The sequence below is a fragment of the Tripterygium wilfordii genome, chromosome 23 (genome assembly GCF_013401445.1).
Source record: "Tripterygium wilfordii isolate XIE 37 chromosome 23, ASM1340144v1, whole genome shotgun sequence".
Classification (NCBI taxonomy): Eukaryota; Viridiplantae; Streptophyta; class Magnoliopsida; order Celastrales; family Celastraceae; genus Tripterygium; species Tripterygium wilfordii.
This window is the reverse complement of record NC_052254.1, coordinates 9090934-9115624: the sequence shown is the minus strand read 5'-3', so window position 1 is coordinate 9115624 and position 24691 is coordinate 9090934. Positions and strand designations below refer to the sequence as shown.

The 24691-nt window shown below is 38.2% G+C and overlaps 1 protein-coding gene and 1 non-coding gene across 2 annotated transcripts; one reads left to right on the top strand and one right to left on the bottom strand.

Moving 5' to 3' along the window:
* Window positions 1–13455: 13455 nt before the first annotated feature.
* On the top strand, window positions 13456–13560 carry LOC119993892. Its single transcript, XR_005466587.1, has one exon. It is a non-coding gene; the product is annotated as a small nucleolar RNA R71 (small nucleolar RNA).
* Window positions 13561–16421: 2861 nt separating this feature from the next.
* LOC119992766 (MDIS1-interacting receptor like kinase 2-like) lies at window positions 16422–18208 on the bottom strand. The gene is made up of 2 exons (XM_038839558.1): window positions 17191–18208; window positions 16422–17134 (listed from the first exon to the last, which is right to left on the bottom strand). The coding sequence occupies exons 1-2, from the start codon at window positions 18206–18208 to the stop codon at window positions 16422–16424; spliced, it is 1731 nt and encodes a 576-aa protein (XP_038695486.1).
* Between the last annotated feature and the right edge of the window lie 6483 nt (window positions 18209–24691).

The following is a 24691-nucleotide window of genomic DNA, read 5'->3' as shown; positions in this document are numbered from 1 at the left end:
AATTCCCAACTCTGCTTTCTCATCTAACTTAGTTCTTTTTGCAGCTAGAACATGTGTATAACATAGAGAACCCAAAACCTTGAGATGATTTGCTGAAGGCTTTGACCCAAACCAGGCTTTTGTAGGTGTTATTCCCTTAACAGACTTTGTAGGAAGTTTATTGAGTAAATAAACCGCAGTATACACTGCTTCTGCCCAGAAGGTTTTTGGTAGTTTCTTTTCCATCAACAAACACCTTGCCATCTCCATGACTGTCTTATTCTTCCTTTCTGACACTCCATTCTGTTCTGGAGAGTAGCTAGCTGTAAGCTGATGCTCAATACCAACTTCCTCACAAAATTGGTTGAAAGTTGATGATGTATACTCTTTACCATTGTCTGATCTAATCTTTTTCAGCTGCACTCCACTCTGAGTTTCAACCATGGTCTTCAATTTTTTAAACACTGAAAACATCTGAGATTTATTGCTCAAAAAATACACCCAAGTCATTCTGGTATAATCATCTATGAAGAGTATAAAGTACTTGTTATTACTCAAGGACTCTACACTCATGGGTCCACACATGCCAGTATGCACCAATTCAAGCTTCTAACTTGCTCTCCAACCTGAGCTTGTAGGGAAAGACTTCCTGTGAAGTTTGCCCAACTGACAAGCCTCACAAACACCTTGATTCTCCTCCAAATTAGTCAAGTCCCTAACAAACCCCTTCTCCTTAGCTAACTTCAGCCACCTAAGATTAAAATGTCCATACCTTTTATGCCACAGCCAAGTATCATCTACCTTGGCTGCATAGGTGGACTGCATCAAAGATATACAATTCAATGGAAAACTATTGCCTATCATAAGCACCTTTGCAACCTCAACACCAGCAGGATTAAATACATAACAATATTGACCATTAAAATTTAGAGAATAACCCTTTTTCATCATCTGAGCTACACTAAGCAGGTTTCTATTCAAACTTGGTATATATAATACATCGTGAATATGTTTAGTACCTTTCTTGGTGTTCACGGCAACAGTTCCTCTTCTCTCAGCTTCAATCACTTTTCCATTGTCTAGCCTCACTTTGGTCTTCACTGTTCTGTCCAGAGAAATAAACAAGTTAACATCCCTGGCCATGTGACTTGTGCATCCACTATCAATGTGCATCCACTATCAATAAGCCACACACTAGAATCACATGTCTCAGTTGAATGCTGAGCCATGAAAAGATGGTCTTGAGACTGCTGCTATTGGTCATATGTACAATGCACCTGCTGTGTGGTTTGTCTTCCAGAACTCTTCTGTTTCTTAAAACAATTCTTTTCTATATGGCCAGTTTTATTGCAAAACCAGCACTGCAAAGTAGTCTTCCCTTTGAACTTGCAATCTTTCTCCAGGTGATTTGTCTTCTTGCACACTCCACAAGGAGGATCTTTGCCTTTCTTTGAAGCTTGCTCAGGATTTTCGGCAGCCTTTCCCTTGCTTTTATCTTGAGCTCCACCTTCGTCTTGCTTTGCAGAAGATTCCTTCTTCCAGCCACTTTTATGTTTAGCTTGAAAAGCTCCTTCAACAACCTAATCTGACCTCATTGAGGCCCTCTGCTCCTGTGCCTGCAGCTTGCTGCACAATTCTGAACCAGTTAACTTCTTGAGGTCATAAGATTCCTCTATTGCAGAAACCTTTGCCTCAAATCTTTTTGGCAAACTTATAAGCATCTTCTCAACAACTTTATCATCTGAAATCTGCTCTTCATATAGCCTCATTTTATTAACAAGGTCAATCAATTTATCTGAGTAGTCCTTTACAGTGTCACCTTCCTTCATTCTCTGCAACTCAAATTCCCTCTTGAGTGTGAGCAGCTTAACTGATCTCACCCTCTCATTCCCTTAGAATTCCTCTCTAAGCTTGTCCCATGCTTCTTTTGCTGTCTTTAAACCAACTACTCGAGCAAAAATTACTTCTGTTATGGCAGCACGTATAAAGGACAAAGCTTTGAAATTTTTAGTATGATTCTCCTTCTGCTATTTAATCTGTTGCACAGTAGAAGTGTATGTAATTTCAAGAGGAACATACCCTTACTCCACTGTATTCCACAAGTCATGTGCTTGTTGAAGAGCCTCCATCTTGACTGACTAGAAATCGTAGCCTTCTCCACTGAAAACTGGGGGTGGGGGTAAGCCTGAGGTTCCAGTAGCCATTTTTCACCTTCACAGGTCCCGCAAGAACTTGAGCAACTCAGATATGACTGTTATAATCTAGGATTCTTGATGAACACAAGTGAAGAACTAACACTTACACAGATCAGATCAAAGCTAGACAAAGAACCAGAAAAAAAGTTAACTTCTCTTGAAAGCTTCTGGAATGTCATAGACATCTTTTTGTTTGTACAAACAAAATATAATACAAGTCCTTGAGAAGAGTCTCGAAGGACTAACAACAACCACACACATAAAATAACATTTCTTACTCTTGGTCAAAGAACAACAGTAATCTTGACCAAGCTACATACATAACTTAAACACAAAATAATATAAGACTTCTAATACAACACACCAACTTCATTATTCTGCCAACACAAACACCAGTAAGAGCCTTACAAGTTTATCTAATGCTAAACAAATAATTAAGAGATCACTAAGTAAATGACAATTTGAGTAAATAGACAAACACCAAACAAGAAATTGAGTTTTCAAAAGAAGTAAACACTAGGGTTTGTAATATCACCACCTCCTATCCAATTGAACTCTATTGATTCATTAATTCCCAATTCTCAATTTAATTGTTGACAATCGATTTCCCAACCTATTCAATGTTCTATTCCTAGATACATTGAAAGTGTTTGCAATATAAATCCCTATTATTCCTAACACTCGGATTAATTTATTGAAAACCCGTTAAGAACAATGGAAATCATTTAACAATTGCATAAGTCATAAACCTATATTCCTATGGTTCATGCAACCTATGTTCTCTATGGATTCTTGCAACCCTAGGCATAGCCTTTCGGTCTCAACCTAGGCTCAAAATGATCCAAATGGTGATCAAGCATTTGAAAGCAATAAGCACATCCACAGAGAATCAACAATACAAAGAGAGATTCAAGAATAATAAACCAATTTCATTCAATCTTCAAAGAGGGGTTCCATTAGGACCCCTAGTTAGAGGATTAGTTCCTTATAACCAAGGAATACAAATCAAGATCCAAAATAACAGTCATTAAATACAAGAACAAGGAAGAAATAAAGAGAAACCCCTGGATCCCCTTGCTCAAGCTTCAATGGTTGTTGTAGACAAGTCTCCAAAACCCTTGATTTTTCTTCCAAAGTCCAAAAGTCCCTAAAACCCTGAAAATCTATGCTTTTATACTCCCAAAAAACCCTAAAGTCATTTTTCTAACAAGTCTGTGTCGTTTTGAATTGGACCCACTTGATTTGAGGGTAAGTTCAGGCCTGTAGAAATCTTCAGAATCGCTATTTGGGACTAGCCGATCGATCGGGCTTGGACACCGATCGATCGGAATTTCTCTCGAGCCATTTCCAGCTTCAAAGTTGTCTGATCGATCGGACCATGGACCGATCGATCGGATTTCTACTCTGACCACCACATGGAAATGAGTGGCAATGTCTCAAGATACTAACCATCTCTTCCTCCGGGACACACCTCCGAATAACTTGGTCCGCACATTGCTTCCACAAGAAAGGTTCTTCCCAATAATAGAAACGAACCATATGAAGGAATCTCTTTCGTTGATGGTGAGATAAGTTCGGAAGGAGAATCTCCTTGGCCAAAAAGTTCACAAAATCAGCATACCAAGGAGTTGTAGAGGAATGAATAGCAAACAATTGTTCATCCGAGAATGTTTCTTTAATAGGGATAGTGGCTTCTTCCCAGCCTTCCAATAATCTAGACAAATGGTCTGCCACCTGTTGGGTCTAAATTAACCTTACTAGCAAGTGTACTAGTCAGCGACTACAGCACAATGATAAGCAAGGGTCGAATCCACAGGGACGGTGTTATATCTAATCCAAATGTATATTTGTATGTACGTATGGACAATGCAAACAAAAGTAAAGTTCAACTCAAGATTGTTTGGTTGGGTAATTAAACTAAGACAAGCAAATAGCAAAGTGTTTTTGGTATTTTCTTAAAATAAAGATGCAACTAATGCAAATGAGATGAGTTAACGAATATGAGATGAACACCAAGGCTTTGGAATCCCCCTTGGGAAATGACTTGCAATGACACAAATTCACACACATATTTGCTAATTCGGGCATAACGAATCCGTACCTAAGTCGGTTTTAGCGCACTTAAGTCAAATCTCCCTAAAATCGATTACTAGCCATCTTATTGGTCTAGGTCGGATATTCCTAAATACATTCTAGCCATCTTATTGGTCTAAACATGCATAGGAATTCATGGAGTTCTATGGAGATTAGAATTCATACAAATTGTCACCTAATTAAAGGGAGACACATTCATAATCAAGTGTTTCAAGAAGCATAATCTACTTGACATATTATTGTCTAAGCAAATTCTCCAAACAATTTCATCCAAAAACCTAAAGTGTTGGCCAAACACCACAAGCATGAAGAAATTGCAATCAAACATAGAAACACAAGATTTATACCCAAATCAACTCATATATATGTAAATCAAGTCATAAACAAAGTCATTAAACCCAAGGCTTCAACCTAGCCTTGGCACAAGTGATTTAGTTACACATAATGAGAGAAAAACACAAAAGGAGAGATGAGAAAATCATGAATAAACCCAATTAGTTGAGTAGATCCAAGTTGAGCTGAAGAATCTCTCCTCCTAGCTCCAAGAATCACCTTCCCCCTCTGGTTTCGCTCTCCAGAAAATCAGTTCTAGGTCTCAAAATTCTCTGCAGCTCGGGCAAATCGCGAATTAAAACATCCATGAAAAGCTATTTTGTGCGCCTAGGCGTGTTGAATTCACGCCTAGGCGTACCACGCCTAGGATCACGCCTAGGCGCAATCCTAGGCGTGGTACCACTCAACTTCAACTCAATTCTCTCTGGACTGGGCGTGCAGAAATGGTTCTGGGCGTGCACAAATTGTGCGCCTAGGCGCGACACGCCTAGGCGCACGCCTAGGCGCGTTACCCCTAGGCGCATGATTCAAATGACCATAACGTCTCCATATGACCTCAGATTTGCATGATTTTAGCTTCTACGGAAAGCTTGAGATGTCTAGTTTCCAATGCCTTTTGTTGCGCTCGATTCCAATAACGTGACAGAAAGTTATGACTATTTGAACACACGAAGGTCGGTGGACATTTTCTTCAATTCAGCCCATTTTCCGTCGCTTTTCATCCAAACCGCAATCAACCTATCAAAATACAAATCAACACATAAATACACTCATTATTTATCAAAAGAAAGCTTAAGAGGGGAATATTTCTACCAAAAACAATAGGTATTATCATACCTATCAAACACCCCACACTTAAACCTTACTTGTCCTCAAGTAAAACTAAACAAAGTACATCTACCAACTAACATCCTAACTCACTAACGCAGGAATCGCGATTGCATTTAGCATATGCAACAAGCCTTTAAACCCCTAGGTGTCCCTAGTGGAGGAGTTTTGTCTCCTGAGAGCTTACAAGAACGACACCCACAAACGTTTCAAGATAACTCAAATCAAACATATGGGAGGGAAATCACTAGAATTGAAACAATATACATCAATGCCATGCAATCAAAAAGATGTGGAGACCCCACACTTCATCCAAACATATACTCAGTGAAGATTATCTGTCTACTCAATCACTTCATCTAAATTAAGTGCATGCAAAGAAGAAATGTATAAATATTTGGCTTCCAAAAGTTCATAGGCGTCAAACATAGCCACATTCCAAGAATTCCAAGAACAGTCAAGTAGTAATACCAAGACACTTTTATTTATATACATACTTCTCTTCTTCTTTTTTAATTAATTTTTTTTTTAATTTTTTATCTTTCTAGGACCGTGCAATGCTCACTCCTTTAAGCTTTCTAGTCAACCCATGTAATGAGTTCTCAACCAATGACTCCCAACCAGTTGGTTTAGGGCATTATGTGATAAAGCACGCCTCGGATCAATCACTCGAGTTGAAAAGGCTTCGAAGTTAAGCTAGCCTAGTATGTTCATCATGATTGTCTTACCTTTTTACGCGAAACTCGAGTTGGTTAAACAAGAGCCCCGGTTACTCGGCAAGATCACAAGAGCGGAACATGCTTTTAATCATCATCAAATTTTTTTTTTTAACATGCATGTAATTAACTAGTGCCAAGACTATCACTAACACGGTGTTCTAGATCATCTTAGAGAAAGTCCACATTCAACGTCTATTCACCCAAGTCATACCCCACAAGCACACATTCTTGTGCAAGTGAATTCAAGTGATTATCCAATAGAGTAGACGTCAAACATATAGAAGGATATGATGGGTTCTACAAACCAAGATCAGCTGCATTTCAGTATAACACTCAATTCAACAGAAAACTCCCATAAATATGCAAGATTCAAGCACTGAAAATTTTTTTTAAAATTTTCAATTTCTTTGTGTTTTTTTTTTTTTTTTTTTAAATTCAGCTACTACATAAATCATGTGAAATTTTGCACAAGATAATCCATATGCAGTCCACCACCCCACACTTTAAAGAATGCATTGTCCTCAATGCAAAACATAACAATGTAATAATGCACTAAAAAGAGGACAAGCTGAAACAATACAACCTGGGGGTTAGAGTCATGCATCGAGTGGATTGGGGTACTGGCCTGGCCACAATTCTTCAACATCTTCATGCACCCTCTTTTGCATATGAAACCTTTTTGTGTTTTTTTTTTTTTTTTTTTTTTTTTATAAACACATACGCCTAGGCGTGTATAATACGCGCCTAGGCGTGCACAATACGCGCCTAGGCGTGGTCTGGCTATAAACATAATGCCCAGAAATTTAAACTTTCTTCATTGGGTTGCCTCCCAAGTAGCGCTAAGTTTAATGTCTTCAGCCAGACGAGATTCACCACTTTGCAGTGGCTCAAGAAATGGTGCACAAACATCCTGCTTTGATATGCCCTTCAAAAAGATTCTATCTCTAAATTCCTTTGACCCTCTTGGTTGAAACTGTAGTCTTCCATGCCAATGGAACAGATATTTTGAGTAGAGGGAAAGCCTTGGGTTTGATGACTTTGTTTATGACTTGATTTACATATATATGAGTTGATTTGGGTATAAATCTTGTGTTTCTATGTTTGATTGCAATTTCTTCATGCTTGTGGTGTTTGGCCAACACTTTAGGTTTTTGGATGAAATTGTTTGGAGAATTTGCTTAGACAATAATATGTCAAGTAGATTATGCTTCTTGAAACACTTGATTATGAATGTGTCTCCCTTTAATTAGGTGACAATTTGTATGAATTCTAATCTCCATAGAACTCCATGAATTCCTATGCATGTTTAGACCAATAAGATGGCTAGAATGTATTTAGGAATATCCGACCTAGACCAATAAGATGGCTAGTAATCGATTTTAGGGAGATTTGGCTTAAGTGCGCTAAAACCGACTTAGGTACGGATTCGTTATGCCCGAATTAGCAAATATGTGTGTGAATTTGTGTCATTGCAAGTCATTTCCCAAGGGGGATTCCAAAGCCTTGGTGTTCATCTCATATTCGTTAACTCATCTCATTTGCATTAGTTGCATCTTTATTTTAAGAAAATACCAAAAACACTTTGCTATTTGCTTGTCTTAGTTTAATTACCCAACCAAACAATCTTGAGTTGAACTTTACTTTTGTTTACATTGTCCATACGTACATACAAATATACATTTGGATTAGATATAACACCGTCCCTGTGGATTCGACCCTTGCTTATCATTGTGCTGTAGTCGCCGACTAGTACATTTGCTAGTAAGGTTAATTTAGACCCAACAAGTTTATGGCGCCGTTGCCGGGGATGGTAGCTTACGTTTGATCCATTTTTGTTATTTGTCCATAATATTTTTTTTTTCTTTTCCTTTGTTTGTACATAATACTTGTACATAATATTTTTTTTAACTAATTTTGCTTTTGTTGGCATATGCTTTGAGATGGGATATCCTCCACCATGTGCTTATCAGGGACCAAGTTTTTATGGGTCGAGCTCATATTTGCAAGGATATAGTGGAAGGACAACTCCACCAAACTATGCCCCATATCCACCATGCAACCCCTTCTCCAACACTGATAACTCTGGAAGGTGCGAACAACCTCAATTCCTATGGAACAACTACCAGCATCAATTTGTTCCTAAACAAGCAGCAGCACCACCATTGCTTGAGCAAGCACATGACTCGTCTCTAGAAGACGTACTAAATGCATTGGTTACAAGCACCCAAAAGTTGGATGCAAACACTCAAGCTTGTAGAGAGGAGATGTGTCAATGGGCTTCACCACCACCGCTTGAGCAAAGACATGAGTCATCTTTGGATGACCTACTCGATTCCTTAAATGCGAGTACCCAAACTTTAGAAGAGGCATCGCATAGGATGGTATCAAGCAAGAATCAGCTTTGCCAACTTCTGACGAAAACAAGTGAGGGGGAAGATATATGTGAGACAACTTAAGCAGTTACATTAAGCAGTGGCAAAGAGTTGGAGCTTAGAGGAAAAGTTGAGTATAATTATGTGGATGAAGAGGAGTATGAAATAATGCTTCTCACTTCACTTTCAGAGATGGAACCACCAATGAAGGAGGGCATGGATTTAGAAGGATCAGAAAATTCTCCATCAGCTGCATAATGTGTGATAGTTTCAATCGAACAAGAAATTAATGGACCTACATAGGTTGAGGAAGATATAGAAGAGAAAGCTCTTGTCGATTCTGAAAAAAATTTAAAAGCTGAAGATTTGGAGAACGAGTATGATGATGAGGTGGAGGAAGAATGTGATAAGTTTGTAGAGAGGCATGAGGATGACACACTCCACAATCAGGTGCTATCACCATTTGAAGCACAATTCATTGACTTTGTTGGAGTTGAGGAGCCTAATGTAAATCTCAGTGCTTCCATATTGCACATCCTGGAGGAAATTTTGCCCACAAAGAAAAGATGGAAGCTTCAACAAAGCATAGAGAGCTACATTGCAAGTTCGTTGAAGGGCTTCAACCTAGCCTTGGCACAAGTGATTTAGTTACACATAATGAGAGAAAAACACAAAAGGAGAGATGAGAAAATCATGAATAAACCCAATTAGTTGAGTAGATCCAAGTTGAGCTGAAGAATCTCTCCTCCTAGCTCCAAGAATCACCTTCCCCCTCTGGTTTCGCTCTCCAGAAAATCAGTTCTAGGTCTCAAAATTCTCTGCAGCTCGGGCAAATCGCGAATTAAAACATCCAAGAAAAGCTGTTTTGTACGCCTAGGCGTGTTGAATTCACGCCTAGGCGTACAACGCCTAGGATCACGCCTAGGCGCAATCCTAGGCGTGGTACCACTCAACTTCAACTCAATTCTCTCTGGACTGGGCGTGCAGAAATGGTTCTGGGCGTGCACAAATTGTGCGCCTCGGCGCGCCACGCCTAGGCGCGTTACCCCTAGGCGCATGATTCAAATGACCATAAATTCTCCATATGACCTCAGATTTGCATGATTTTAGCTTCTACAGAAAGCTTGAGATGTCTAGTTTCCAATGCCTTTTGTTGCGCTCGATTCCAATAACGTGACAGAAAGTTATGACTATTTGAACACACGAAGGTCGGTGGACATTTTCTTCAATTCAGCCCATTTTCCGTCGCTTTTCATCCAAACCGCAATCAACCTATCAAAATACAAATCAACACATAAATACACTCATTATTTATCAAAAGAAAGCTTAAGAGGGGAATATTTCTACCAAAAACAATAGGTATTATCATACCTATCACCACCACATTCTCAGATCCCTTTTTGTCTCGAATTTCCAAATCAAATTCTTTTAGAAGAAGAACCCATCGAATCAACCTTGGCTTGGCTTCCTTTTTCGTCAATAAATAACGCAAGGCTGCATGATCGGTATAAACAATGACTTTGGAACCAATCAAATATGATCGAAACTTGTCAAGGGCAAAGACAACCGCCAAGAGCTTTTTCTCCGTTGTTGTGTAGTTAAGTAGAGCATCATTCAGAGTGCGGCTAGCATTGTAAATTACATGCAGAATTTTGTTCTTCCTTTGACCAAGAACCGCTCTCATAGCATAATCACTAGTGTCACACATGAGCTCAAATGGAATGTTCCAATCCGGAGAAGTGATGATAAGGGTTGTAGTAAGTCTCTCCTTGAGAGTAGTATAAGCTTCCAAGTATTCCTTGGTGAAATAAAACTTGACATCTTTCAACAATAGCTCACACAAAGGCTTTGTGATTTTGGAAAAATCCTTGATGAATCGCCTATAGAAACCCGCATGCCCCAAGAAACTTCTCACCTCTTTAACCGAAGTTGGTGGAGGGAGTTTCTCAATAGTCTCAATTTTAGCTCTATTCACTTCGATGCCCTTTTGAGAAATTCGGTGTCCCAATACTATCCCTTCTTGCACCATGAAATGAAATTTCTCCCAATTAAGTACTAGATTGGTTTCTTCACATCTTTGAAGCACCATAGATAAATTTTTCAAACAAGAATCAAATAATTAACCAAATACAGAAAAATCATCCATAAATACCTCAATTGTGTGCTCCACCATATCACTGAAAATACTCATCATACACCGTTGAAAAGTGGCCGGTGCATTGCATAAGTTGAAGGGCATCCTTTTATAAGCAAAGGTGCCAAAAGGACAAGTGAAAGTAGTCTTTTCTTGGTCTTCCGGAGCAATGGGAATTTGATTGTACCCCGAATAACCATCCAAGAAGCAATAATAAGAGTGCCCCGCAAGCCTCTCTAGCATTTGATCAATAAAGGGCAAAGGAAAGTGATCTTTACTAGTATCCTTATTGAGCTTCCTATAGTCAATGCAAACTCTCCAATCGATAGTAGTCCGAGTGGGAATCAATTCATTCTTCTAATTTTTCACCACCATGATTCCTCCCTTTTTGGGGACAACTTGCACCGGACTTACCCAAAAGCTATCTGAAATGGGATAAATAATTCCCGCATCAAGAAGTTTTAAAATTTCAGCTTTCACCACATCTTTCCTATTGGGATTTAGTCGGCGTTGATGTTCCACCGAAGACTTGTAGTCCTCCTCCGTTAAAATACGGTGCATGCACATAGTGGGCTAATTCCCCAAATGTCCGCTATTGTCCACCCCAAAGCCATTTTGTGCTCTCTCTCTCAACACTCTTAAGAGCTTGTCCTCTTCCTCCGGATTCAAATTCGAAGAAATAATAACCGGTAGAGTATTAGAACTACCCAACTAAGCATATCGAAGATGGGACGGGAGAGGTTTCAATGTAAGTGTAGAAGCTTCCATAATACTTGGTTGTGGTCTAGAAGGCAAGACACCAAGAGGTTCAAATTTCTGGAACCTTCTCGGTGTAGACTCTTTCATAGATTCTAAGGAATTCATGAACTCCACCACATCATCATCACCACACTCTAAAGCATCCTCATTCACCAAACAAGTCTCAAGAGGGTCTTGGCAAGAAGTTATGGCATAAGTATAAGTCAAGATATGATCCACTGTGTCTATGCGACAACAAGATTCTCCGTCTTTTGGGTATTTGGTGGTTTCAAACATTTTGAATGTGACTAGTTCATCCGCAATTATCAACACCAAAGTTCCTTTTTCCACATCAAAGAGAGTTCTCCCCGTACGCAAGAAAGGTGTCCCCGAAATAATTGGAGTATTAGAATCCTCCTCCATATCAAGAATAACGAAATCCGCTGGAAAAACCAATTTGTCCACCTTGACAAGAACATCCTCAATGATACCACGGGGATATTTAATAAATCAATCCGCCATGGCAAGAGACATTGTAGTGGGGCTGATTTCATGCAAACCAATGAGCTTGGCTATTGATAGTGGCATTAAATTAATACTCGCTCCCAAATTACATAGCGCCTTTTCAATCAACGTACTACCAATGGTACAAGGAATGGTGAAACTTCCTAGATCTTTCTTTTTAATTGAAAGTTTTTGCTGCACTATCGCGCTACACTCCTCCGTCAATTGGACACTCTCATAGTACTTCATCCTTCACTTCTTAGAAAGAATTTCCTTCATAAACTTTGCATAGCTAGGCATTTGCTCCAAAGCCTCTGCAAAAGGTATGTTTATCTATAACTTCTTGAACACCTCAAGGAATTTGAGAATTGAGACTCCTTCTTGGTGTTTTTCAACCTTTGTGGGAAGGGAATTGGAGGTACATATGCCTTAACCGGAGGCGCTGACAGTGAACTATCAGGCCAATGCAACTCGACTGCATATTGGGGTTGCGCATTTCTGTTCTTTTGCAACTTCTTAGAAGTTTCAACTTGATCTTCACTGGTCCGATCGATCGGAATTTGGGCCGATCGATCGGACTTTCGCTCTGCCTCAAATTCAATCTCAGTTGGAATTGGGGTCCGATCGATCGGGGATGATGTCAGATCGATCCGATCTGGGCTCTGTGAATTCTCAGCTGCATTTTCCTGCAATTCTGTATTTTTTAGTTTTTTCGCTTTTTCAGCATCTAGATCAGCAGTAGTTTTCACTAGATTCCCATTCCGTAGAGTAATTGCATAACAATGATCTTTCCCTTTCGGATTCACTTCCGTTTGGCTAGGGAGTCCCCCTTTTCTCTAGATGATAAAGCATTAGCTAGTTACCCCACTTGTATCTCAAGATTCCTAATGGAAGCCCCTTGATTATGAATCAATGATGCTTGAGTTTGAAATGCGGAATCGGTCTTGCTAATGAAGTTGTTTGTGTTATTGGCTAATGCCTCCATACTTCCGGCCATCTTGGCAAACATTTCATCAATGTCCCTCTTCTTCTCTTGGGGCTGAATTTGTCGAGGAGGAGGATTTCACACATTCTGATTATTGCTCCAAGAAAAATTGGGATGATTCTTAAACCCCAGATTGTAGAAATTTGAGTATGGATCATTTCTTGGCCGATTGTAGTGTCCACCTCCAATAGCATTAGCTTGCTCGCTTTGAGAAGATGATGCATTAGTAATCAAGCATTCTCCGGTTTGATGGCTAGCACCACAATAATCACAAGACACTATAGGCATTCCTTGAACCGCATACACTCCTTGAGGAGAATTCATTGTTAGAGCATCAATCTTTTTAGCCATAGCGGCCAAGGCGGTCATCACGTCGGCATCTCTTGGATTGCCTTGCCTTTGTGGTAGCCTCTCCGTAGGCCAAGAAGTATTTGTCTTGGCAACCTTCCCAAGCAAAGTTCGGGCCTCCTCTTGAGATTTAGTCATAAAAGAACCACTCGCGGTTGCATCTAACATTTGCCTCGTCGACATACTCAATCCGGAATAAAAAGCTTGATAAACAATCCACTCCGTAAGTCCATGATTAGGACAACTCCTCAAGATAGCTTTGAACCGTTCCCAAGCTTCATGGAAAGATTCAAGATCAAATTGGGAAAAAGTCATGATATCATTCTAGATTTGAACCGCTTTCGCCGGAGGGAAAAATTTAGATAGAAATTGCTCCGAGAGCTCCTCCCATGTAGTGATGGAGTTGGGAGGGAGTGACATCAACCATGCTTTAGCTTTATCCCTCAACGAGAGTGGAAATAACCTCAAGAGAATTGCATCACGTGAAGCACCATGAATATCAAATGTAGCGCAAATGCGCAAGAATGAAGCAATGTGCACATTGGGCTCTTCGTGAGGAAAACCATGGAATACAACGGAGTTGGATATCATGGTGATAATAGCCGGCTTGATCTCAAAATGAGTGGTGTTGATGGGTGGATACCGGATACTAGAAGGAGTGGTATCCCAAGTTGGACGAGCGCATTCCTCCAAAGAACGAGGGTCAAATTGCCTTGGTGGCCCATCTACCTCATTAGCTCCATTTGCATTATTAGCACCTCCACCATTATCATTTCTCTCATTCAAACCATTGCCACCAATTGGCCCCGCACCATTCCTTCCATCCAAATTGTCTCCCATGCCTTCAACCGTGTTATTATGTTGCTCCCGTCTAAGCATACGAAACGTCCTCTCAATCTCCGGATCCAAACCAATCAAATTTGAGCTAAGAGTACGTCTTCCTAGGCTCATACAAGAGAAAGAATTTCTGTAGAAAATTAAAACCAAATTAGCACAAAAATAACCTAAATTGACACAAAAATAAAATTGCCTCAATCCCCGGCAACGGCGCCAAAAACTTGTTGTGAATTATTCGCAAGCGTACAAGTCGCATAAGTAATAAAGAGTGAATAGAGTATCGTTCCCACGAAGATATGTTGGCAATTACAATTCAATATCAATCCAAGTAATTATCACACTAAGATGGAAATGCGAAAAGTTGGTTGTATTTATCTAATGCTAAACAAATAATTAAGAGATCACTAAGTAAATGACAATTTGAGTAAATAACCAAACAACAAACAAGAAATTGAGTTTTCCAAAGAAGTAAACACTAGGGTTCCTAATATCACCACCTCCTATCCAATTGAACTCCGTTGATTCATTAATTCTCAATTCTCAATTTAATTGTTGACAATCGATTTCCCAACCTATTCAATGTTCTATTCCTAGATACATTGAAAGTGCTTGCAATATAAATCCCTGTTATTCCTAACACTCGGATTAATATATTGAAAACCCGTTAAGAACAATGGAAATCATTTAACGATTGCATAAGTCATAAACCTGTATTCCTATGGTTCATGCAACCTATATTCTCGATGGATTCTTGCAACCCTAGGCATATCCTTCCAGTCTCAACCTAGGCTCAAAATCATCCAAATGGTGATCAAGCATTTGAAAGCAATAAGCACATCCATAGAGAATCAACAATACAAAGAGAGATTCAAGAATAATAAACCAATTTCATTCAATCTTCAAAGAGGGATTCCATTAGGACCCCTAGTTCGAGGATTAGTTCCTCATAACCAAGGAATACAAATCAAGATCCAAAATAACAGTCATTAAATACAAGAACAAGGAAGAAATAAAGAGAAACCCCTAGATCCCTTGCTCAAGCTTCAATGGCTGCTGTAGGCAAGTCTCCAAAACCCTTGATTTTTCTTCCAAAGTCCAAAAGTCCCTAAAACCCTGAAAATCTATGCTTTTATACTCCCAAAAAACCCTAAAGTCATTTTTCTAACAAGTCTGTGCCGTTTTGAATTGGACCCACTTGATTTGAGGGTAAGTTCGGGCCTGAAGAAATCTTCAGAATCGTGATTTGGGATTAGCCGATCGATCAGGCTTGGACACCGATCTATCGGAATTTCTCTTGGGCCATTTCCAGCTTCAAAGTTGTCCGATCGATCGGACTATGGGCCGATTGATCGGATTTCTGCTCTGACTCCAATTTTCATCATTTCCTATCCATTTATGCCCCGACACCTGAAATAAGCAAATAACAACTCTTTAGGTAGAATTAATTCCAAAACTACTCTAAACAAAGCAAGATTACATGTAAAAGGATGTACAATTATATGTATATAATTGGCACATCAGATACCGTCTAATCACTCGTTTCCATTAACTATAATTGGTACCATTTAGCTTCTTATTAGTAGATGCCCAGTGGTAATGATTTCAACGACTGCCTTCGTCTCACTAGGACCAGCCATTGCATACAAAAGAAGTAACTCAATAGCCCGTGTGATGAAACAACCAAAAAAATTTAAATCGCCAACTCTGATTCTGACTTGCAAACTCACAAACCCACTGGACTACACAACCAGATCAAACCAGAGCACAACCAGATAAAACCCAAATCAAACCAGATATAACCAAATCAAACCAGATCACACCCAGAGCAAACCACACTTAGATCAAACCAGATCAGTCGCACAACCAGATCGAATAAAACACCAGAACAATCGCACAGAAATTCATGCAACTTGCCTAAAAAACTCATGACCAGATCAGTCACACCAGACGACCCTGCGTCGAAGCCACCACCTGAAATAGACAAACAAGAACCTCAAACTAAAACAAAGAAGAAAGGCAATGATTTCCTCAACGCCACCAAACCAAAACAAAGAGATAATACAAGACAGAAACTGAGTCGCGATCAATGGAGTCGCGCTGCTAAAGCTCCGATACCATGTTATGAGCGGCAGCGGCTAGAATTCTATCTGTATTCTCATTCATTCAATACAACGTGTAATACAACCCTAAATACAGTCTAGTGTATTCTAAATGTCCGTACAAAGACTAAACTACCCTCATATATTCCAACAGATGCTATCGGAGAGGTTATTATGTGAAAGATTCAATGTTTCTAAGTCTTTCAATTCTCTCAGTCCACTAGGAATCTCTCCTATCAGCACATTGTGACTGAGATCAAGACCTTTTGAGGTAGACTAATTTGCCAATCTCAGGCAGAACTCCTTCCAGGAATCCATTAAAGCTCAAATTCAATAATAGTAGCTTCTTGCAATCTCCTAGTTCTCTTGGAATAGATCCAATTAGACTGTTGGCTCCAAGACTGAGAAATGCTATGTTTGACAGAATGCCAATCTCTGTAGGTATGTAGCTTGAAAGTTGATTGCCACTTAGCTCAAGTTTGAATAATGATGTCAACTTTCCCAATTCCTTTGGAATCTCCCCAACAAGACGGTTTGAGGAAAGATCAAGTAAACAAAGGTTAATTGCCTTTCTAAGCTCCAATGGAATTTGACCAGAAATATTGTTTCTCACCATTTGCAAGCTTGTGAGATTGCCACAACGTCCCCATTTCGGCAAAACCTTGCCATGCAGATTATTGTCACTCAAATTTATGTAGGTTGAGTGAGGATGTATGCCGAAACTTTCTGAGAGAGTTCCTACAACATGGTTTCTCTCTAACCTGACTCGCACTAAACTGGTGCAGCTTTTCAAGCTTTTCAGGATTGGACCTTCAAAATGATTATCATGGACGACAAGTTTCTTAAGTGATCCATTGTGGCATAGGTGTTCTAGTAAATGACCAGTGAAGTTATTTTCGAATATCCCCAATTCCGTGAGCTTTGTGGTGTTTCCAATGGAAGTTGGGACTGTCCCAGAGAGTTTATTTTCTGCAAGCAAAAGAAGAGTTATTCTCGTAAGTTGCCAATGGAATGAGGATTTGTACCGGTAAGATTGTTGAATGACAAATCAAACTCATTGAGTGAATCTAGAGATCCAATTTCTTCTGGTATGAAACTTGTGAAATTGTTTTCATAAAGATAAAGATTGAATAAATTACTCAAGTTTCCAATGGAAACAGGGATAAAACATGTGAGAATGTTTCTACTCAAACCAAGATCAGAAAGATTTCTTAGTTTCCCTATTTCTTGAGGTATGGAGCCAAAGAGTTCATTCTCATAAAGGTAAATAATGGATAGATTAGTCAAGTTCCCAATAGAAGCAGGAATTGTCCCATTTAGACTGTTACTTGACATGTCAAGCTCATTGAGTAATCTAAGATTCCCAATTTCTGTAGGTATGGAACCTGAAAGTTTATTTTCATGAAGGTAAAGATTTGTCAAGTTCCTCAAGCTCCCCATAGTTGTAGAGATAATGCGTTTGAGGTTCTTTTCATACAAAGCAAACCAAGAGAGACTCTTGAGGTTTCCTATTTCTGGAGGAATAACGCCACTTAGAAAATTTGCACCAAGGTCACATACACTAAGACTATTCAGCAAACCTATATCAGAAGGAATATTTCCAGAGAGTTTATTGTTGGACAAGATGAGGATGGTGAGTTTGGAGAGGCTGCAGATGTTAAAAGGGATGGTTCCGGAAAGCAAATTATTTCCTAGATCAAGAGTAAGGAGATTAGGTAAGGATGAGAAGTTGAGACTGTGAAGTGTACCTCTCAAACTGTGACTTGAGAGATCCAAGTGGACGATGCTTCTGGATTTGCTGGAAGTGACTCCTTCCCAATGGCAAGTCTCATTGGCGACGACCCATGAATGTAGGAGAGATTGGTTGTGTTTGGAGAGGCTGGCTTTCCATTTGAGAAGGGCTTCTGGTTCATTCCTACCAGAAGTAAAAGAAGTTGCAGATGGGGTGGAAGCCAAGACTTGGAAGGATGAAAGCAAGACAATGGCAAGTAAGCATAAAGCCTGCTGGCATGTTTTGCAGAATGGCTTGCATGGAAGCATCATTGTTGGTGGCTGCAGTACTATTAATTGTTTCTATGCATATATATATATATACATAAATTATCCTATACGCACATAAAATACGCACCACTTTTTAACTTTTTAAGGGTATAGATGAGTGAAATGACAAATGGGGCTCACTGTTTTGGGTCCACATGTTTTAAATCAATGGTGAAAAGATATGTGCATATTTTAAGTACGCAAACTAAGTACATATATATATATATATATATATATATATATATATATATATGTAGACTCTGGAATGTATTTACTATAAAAGCTTTGAAGACCTCAGTGTTTCTTTGTCTGCGACCATAAGGCGCATATTCTACGTTAAAGACCCACAAGACATGATACCTTATTCCAGTTTGGGAGTTGGGACTCTTCAGATTTACCATCATTTCTTAATAAATATAAATTTCATCCACCACAAAAGATTTGTAGATAAGTGAATTAAAGTGATCATCTGTGATCATTCCTTACTTAATTGCCACACTTGTGCTCAGTTAATTGCCATACTCGTGGTTTTAGTGTATGTGTGTTGTTTTGAACTTTTATGCCAAGAAAAGGGCATGGTTGTGTGAGAGGGAATGAAAAAAAAATTGGTAGAGTTATGTCATTCCGATATGAGATTTTTAGTCTTGATACTTCTGGCAAGATGTGGGATTTTTAGTCTTGATACTTCCCGTACTTCAGTGGCGGAGCTAGAAATTTATGGAAGGGGGTGAAAATTTGGATGTGAGTCCACTACCCCCGAAATTTTTTTTAAAGATAATTTCTTGAAAAAGTGACCGAAAACACTTAGATATCTATATAATCATTAAATTAAAAGTCACAAATTAAAACATAAATATCCAAGATAACAAAAATAATCATTTAAGTTGTGCTCAACGATCTTTCATTGAGTAAAAATCATCTATAATCGAGTTTGAACTAAATGTTTCGGCAATCTCCCTTTCAATATGAAGAACCATGCAATCTGCAAGAAACTCATCCTCCATTTTGTTCCGAAGTCGCGTTTTGGTCACATCAAGATGATAATGCTGCAACTGAAACTTCAAAAGAAGTCTATCTTGTTTCATAAAATCCTCAGGATAATATTTCTCAACAAGGGTACAAATATTGTTTGCATTAAAAGATCTATAAGCATCCTTAGGATCCAACAAGGAAACTATATTAAAGAGATGAAACCAACAAGGAAACTATATTAAAGAGAATTGGGCCTAAATTGATTAAGAGAATTGCACCTAAATTGATTAAAAGAGAATGAAGCCCATGATATTGATTGAGTTTTCACATTATGCCCATAGCATTGAAAGCTCATAGTATTATAGTAAAAATGAGTTATAGTTATATATTTACTACTATTATACTAAAAAATTTCAAAATTTTTGGGGGGGTCATGGCCCCCTAGGCCCTTTATTGTTCCGTTACTGCCGTACTTGTTGGCTGAGTAATACCATATTCAACAAATCAAAATGTAGAAGCCACGTCCAATTAGACTGAGACTTTATTCCAGTACCATGTTAGAATAGACGTAGATTGATATTGTCTCTAGGCATAGATATGCAGACTTGAAAGTATTTATTGTAAAAGCACTTGGAGACCTCAGTTTTTTTTGTCTTCATATGGACTCTAAGGTGCATATTCTACGTTGAAGACCCACAAGACATGATACCTTATTGCAGTTTAGGAATCTTCAGATTTACTATAGTGGCAAAAAATCGTACATGCCTTCTTTGTCAAGAACACCTTGACCCAATACGGTTAGTCACAACATCGGGCCCTAAGGGCCCACTACCCACAAATTAGGACATAACCCATTGACTAAGTGGCCAAACACAGACAAGGCAACTCAAGATCTCACCTAAATCTTCAACATTATTGTAGCATATATGCGTAGTTACTCTATCCAAGACAATAAATCTCTAACATTCCAACACCCTCTCCACTAAGTCACGTCAAGTAATGTCCACCTGACAAAGTCCTCTCAACCAAATGATACGTTTAATCTCCCCTCGCATTCGACAAAAACAATTCAAGAAACTGCATGCCTACTCGATCAATTGCCTTATACCAAGAGAGTCCATTTATTAATATGAGGATGAAGTCTTACAATTTAATTTTCAACTCCAAGAGACCACATCTCAAAAACTTCAACTATACATACAAAAAAACTACTAAATAAAGTGTTTACAATTGGCCTCGTCAAGTTCTCATCTTTTGAAAATTTTCCATGATTGTTTCATTATCAATTTCATCAAAAATTGCTCTCTCAATAAAGATAACCAAGCTATCATTCAACCATTCATCATTCATTCGATTGCGCAATCTATTCTTGATGATATTCATGGCTGAAAATGCTCTCTCAACCGAAGCAGTAGCAACTGGCAAGATCAAAGCCATTGTCAAGAGCAAGTATACCAAAAGATAAACTTTATTTCTTCCAGTTTCTACCATTTTGCTAGCAAGCTCACCAATCCCACTAAACTTTGCAAAATCAGTTCTGAGGCTCATATCAACAATGTAAGTATCAAGTTAATCACTAAGCTTCCATGTCTCAAATTGGGAGAATTCTTTTGGATAATATTCAGCTAGCCAGAGCAGTCTTTTCTTGTGAAAATGAGAGAATGAATTAGATGGAATCAAGCAACTAACACATAGAAGCAATTATGTATTAGAATCAGAAATCGAGCATTCAATTATTGAAGTTGCATGTCCAGAATAGTGTAGAAAGTCTCAACTCGATAATGATATAGATTTATCAATTCTTCTTCATTACGTCGTCTTCACCCTCGAGTGACATATATTTCATCCATAGCAAGTACACCAATTCCATGTTCATTACAGAAGAAGGAGACATCTTCAAGAAAAGAACTCCACCCACTCTCTCTCATAACTTGAAGCTGAAGTTTTGATACTTTCACCAAATTCATCGCATTCACAATATCTTGATCTTTTCTTTGTAGGGCTTGTGATAACTCATTTGTGATTGCCAATACTTTTTTCATCAAGAAGAGACTAAAAATAAATTCAAAGGATAAAAGTTTATCCATAATCTCTTGTGCCTCTGTCCGATGACTTGTAATTAAAGCATCATTTCCAATAAATTCAAGCACATCAATCACTGGAGCAAACATATTAATCAAACTTAGTATGGTATTATAATGGGAGCCTCAACATGTATCACCAAAATGTTAGAGATTGGCTTCTTGATTTAGACCTTGTCCACTAAAAATCTCCCCAATCTCAAGTGCCTTGATAATTCTTTCAGCTTGTTTTTCTCTAAGCATATCATGCCGCTTACATGATGATCCAACAACATTTAACACCCCAGCAATGAAATCAAAAAGTGAAGAAATATGATCATGCTTCATTGTCACTGCTACTAAAGCTAGTTGCAATTGGTGAGCAAAACAATGGATATAATATTCACAAGGGTTCTCATTCAAGATTAGTGCTTTTAATCCATTCAATTGACCCCACATATTACTAGCTCTATCGTAACATTGGCAATCTAGAGATACTCAGCCCATTTCTACAAAAGAAGTCATCAATGGTTGCTTTAAGTGTCATTGCGCTTGTATCAGTAACATGTTCAACTCTCAAAAAGCGCTCAATCACATATCCTTTTCCATTAACATATCTTATAACCATGGCCATTTGCTCCCTCAATGATATGCCACGTGCTTCATCAACCATAAGACAAAATTGTGCATCACCTAGATCACAAATAATGTTTTTTAAAGTTTCCATTGCAAATGCATTTACAATATCCTTCTGAATATTTGGAGTTGTCAACTTTTGATTATGTGGAGCATTTTCTAAACTTGTTGCTTTGACATCTTCATTAATTCTACCAAAGGCCTTCAAAAGTTGAATAAAATTCCCTGGATTAGATGAACTTTCACTTTCATCATGACCACGGAATGCCAGTCCTTGTACTAAAAGATATCGAGCAACCTCAATTGTAGTATTCAAGCATAGTCTATATTCAACTCGAGCTTGATCTGATTACCTACAAACAATGGTCTCAATATGTTGCTTTTGATTCATCAAATTTTGACATTTCCCCCAAGCCTTATTATGTGCACTATTGGGACCTCCCACATGAAGAGCTCATTTTTTATAACTCTTCCAATTTGAAAAGCCTTCACCTATAAAATGATCACCACCAGCTTGACGTCCAATAGCTTGTTTGAAAAGATAGCAACATAGACAATATGCAACATCTTTAGATACACTATACTCCAACCAGGTAAGGAATTCAGTAAACCAAGCCTGGTTAAATCGTCTTTGTTGTTGTCCAAATTTTGTCAGTGGAAAATCATGGTTAAGAGGTTGGCAATGACCCCTTTCTCAATTCAACTCCAAATAATGGATTTCATGCTTTCCACTTTGGCTGCCATGATGCCATCTCTTCTTTTGTCCCCCAATAGAGATCCGATGAAGTCAAAATGAAAGAAATTTATAATTTATTAAAAGAATATACAATAGAAACAAATTACCTGAATGAAAATAGAGATCTTGAAATTCAGATGGAGATTACAAGACTAGATGCCGCAAGTTCTTTCGATTCAACTCTTTATCTATAAGGTTTAGGAGAACTGGGGAAGAGGCGAAGAACTGGTTTCTTCTCTCTACGAGATACGGTATATTCGTCACTTCGTATGAGCTGGTTTACAGGAAAGAATTGGGCCAATTAAGGCTTATGTTGTGTTAAATTTAAATGGGCTTACTCTTAGATATGGATATGTCATGGTATACTAATAAATTTTTTAAAAAATTTCGGGGTGGGCTCAAGCATTGGCTCCGCCCCTGCCAGTATTGTCCTTGGGACATGTCTCCCTAATAACCTCGAGATCCACACCAGTCTCATCACTAACACAACCTTCATTTAAGGAATACCCTAAGTCTTATTTTCCCATTATAGCACTTGAAAAGTTACATAAGTTTTATTATCCCATCTCCAATTGAGATTTACTCTTAAGGAATCCACTATTCACTCCAATGGCAAGGTCGACCCAAGTGGGAGATCCACGTCATCTTCTTTTTGCAACTGAAACTATAAAGATTATTATCCTTCAACAAGAAAGGGGATCCCAAAAAATCAAATAGACAAACTCAAAGACTGGTATATATCCTCTTTCAAATACTATTTTACCTTACTAAAATACTTGGGAACCCATCTTACTTGATCGTTAGAGTCCCTTCGGTCAGCACCTCCACTAGCCTTGAGTACGTCTTACTCTCCTCACTTGAATTTTGTAGTATTGATGGTGGCCCCATCCATAAATTCTTTACTGTAGAATTCACCCCTACATTTATCATCATTTCTTTATAAATATAAATTATCCACCACAAAGATTTGTAGATATAAATAAAAGTGATTTGTGATCATTGCTCAATTGAAAATGACATATAGCCCAAGTTTTGGTAGTCAAAGGGAGCTCAAGTCTAGATGGCGTGTCCAAAAAGGCATTCTTATGTGGATAAATTTTGAATCTTAAAAATTAAACACAATACTCACTCTTTCCCCTTCCCTTCACCCTCATGCTTTCTCTTTCTCTCCTCTTTTCGACGACCTTCTGACCACCGACCTACCTATCAAAAGAGCCACGACTCATCCCCAACCTCCATTTGCTGCCAACAACTGTCTATTTTGCCAGAATCTAGCCTTGAAGTTGCGATCAGAGAAACTTTTAGAGCCCGATCTGACCACCATAGGCCACCCCTCCGCTAACCACCAACACCGTTGAACTTGTCTTGACGAGCTCTACATGTTTCAGCCCCTAGACAACCGGAATAGTTGATGAAAAGTAAGAACTCATTTGTGATCCGATTTGGAACCCAATTTTGGACTATTAACAAGGTATATTTTTTATTTTGCTTTCATGTTCTAAATGTATAAAGCACTTTATTTCAAAATATATTAATTTTGGTGTAATTCCACTATTTTTCATCTAAGATAGATGCTTATTCCATGTGATTTAATCTCAGACAAATCATTATTTCTCCACTATTTTCCATTTGATTTAAAATAATGATTTAGCTCTTTTTTGTTTTTAATTTCATTTCATTGATTTTGAGTGTTGATATATGATTTTTTATGGATTTCATTTACAATAGTCATTCCATTGTTTTTCATCTTAGCCATATGATTATTTCATTGGTTTTAATCTCAGACAGACTATTATTTCATTGTTTTTAATATCAAATAGATCATTATTTCATTGATTTTGATGTCATTTCACTGTTTTCCATTTGATTTAAAACAATGATTTAATTATTTTTTGTTTTAAATTTCATTTAATTGATTGATATATTATTTTTTAATGAATTTCAGTTACAATATAGTGGTTAATAATGAAGACATTGCGTTCGGGGATGAATGAGGTCGTTGATGGGTTGAATAATAATAACACTAAGGTGCTTGAATGAATAAACAATGTAATTCAAATAAATCTCATTGGATTTCAAGTA

Coding starts and splice junctions, on each gene's coding strand:
- LOC119992766 (XM_038839558.1), bottom strand. CDS start 18,208: ATGATGCTTCCATGCAAGCCATTCTGCAAAACATGCCAGCAGGCTTTA. Junction 17,135..17,190: donor GTCATTCAACAATCTTACCG/GTACAAATCCTC, acceptor TTTTGCTTGCAG/AAAATAAACTCTCTGGGACA.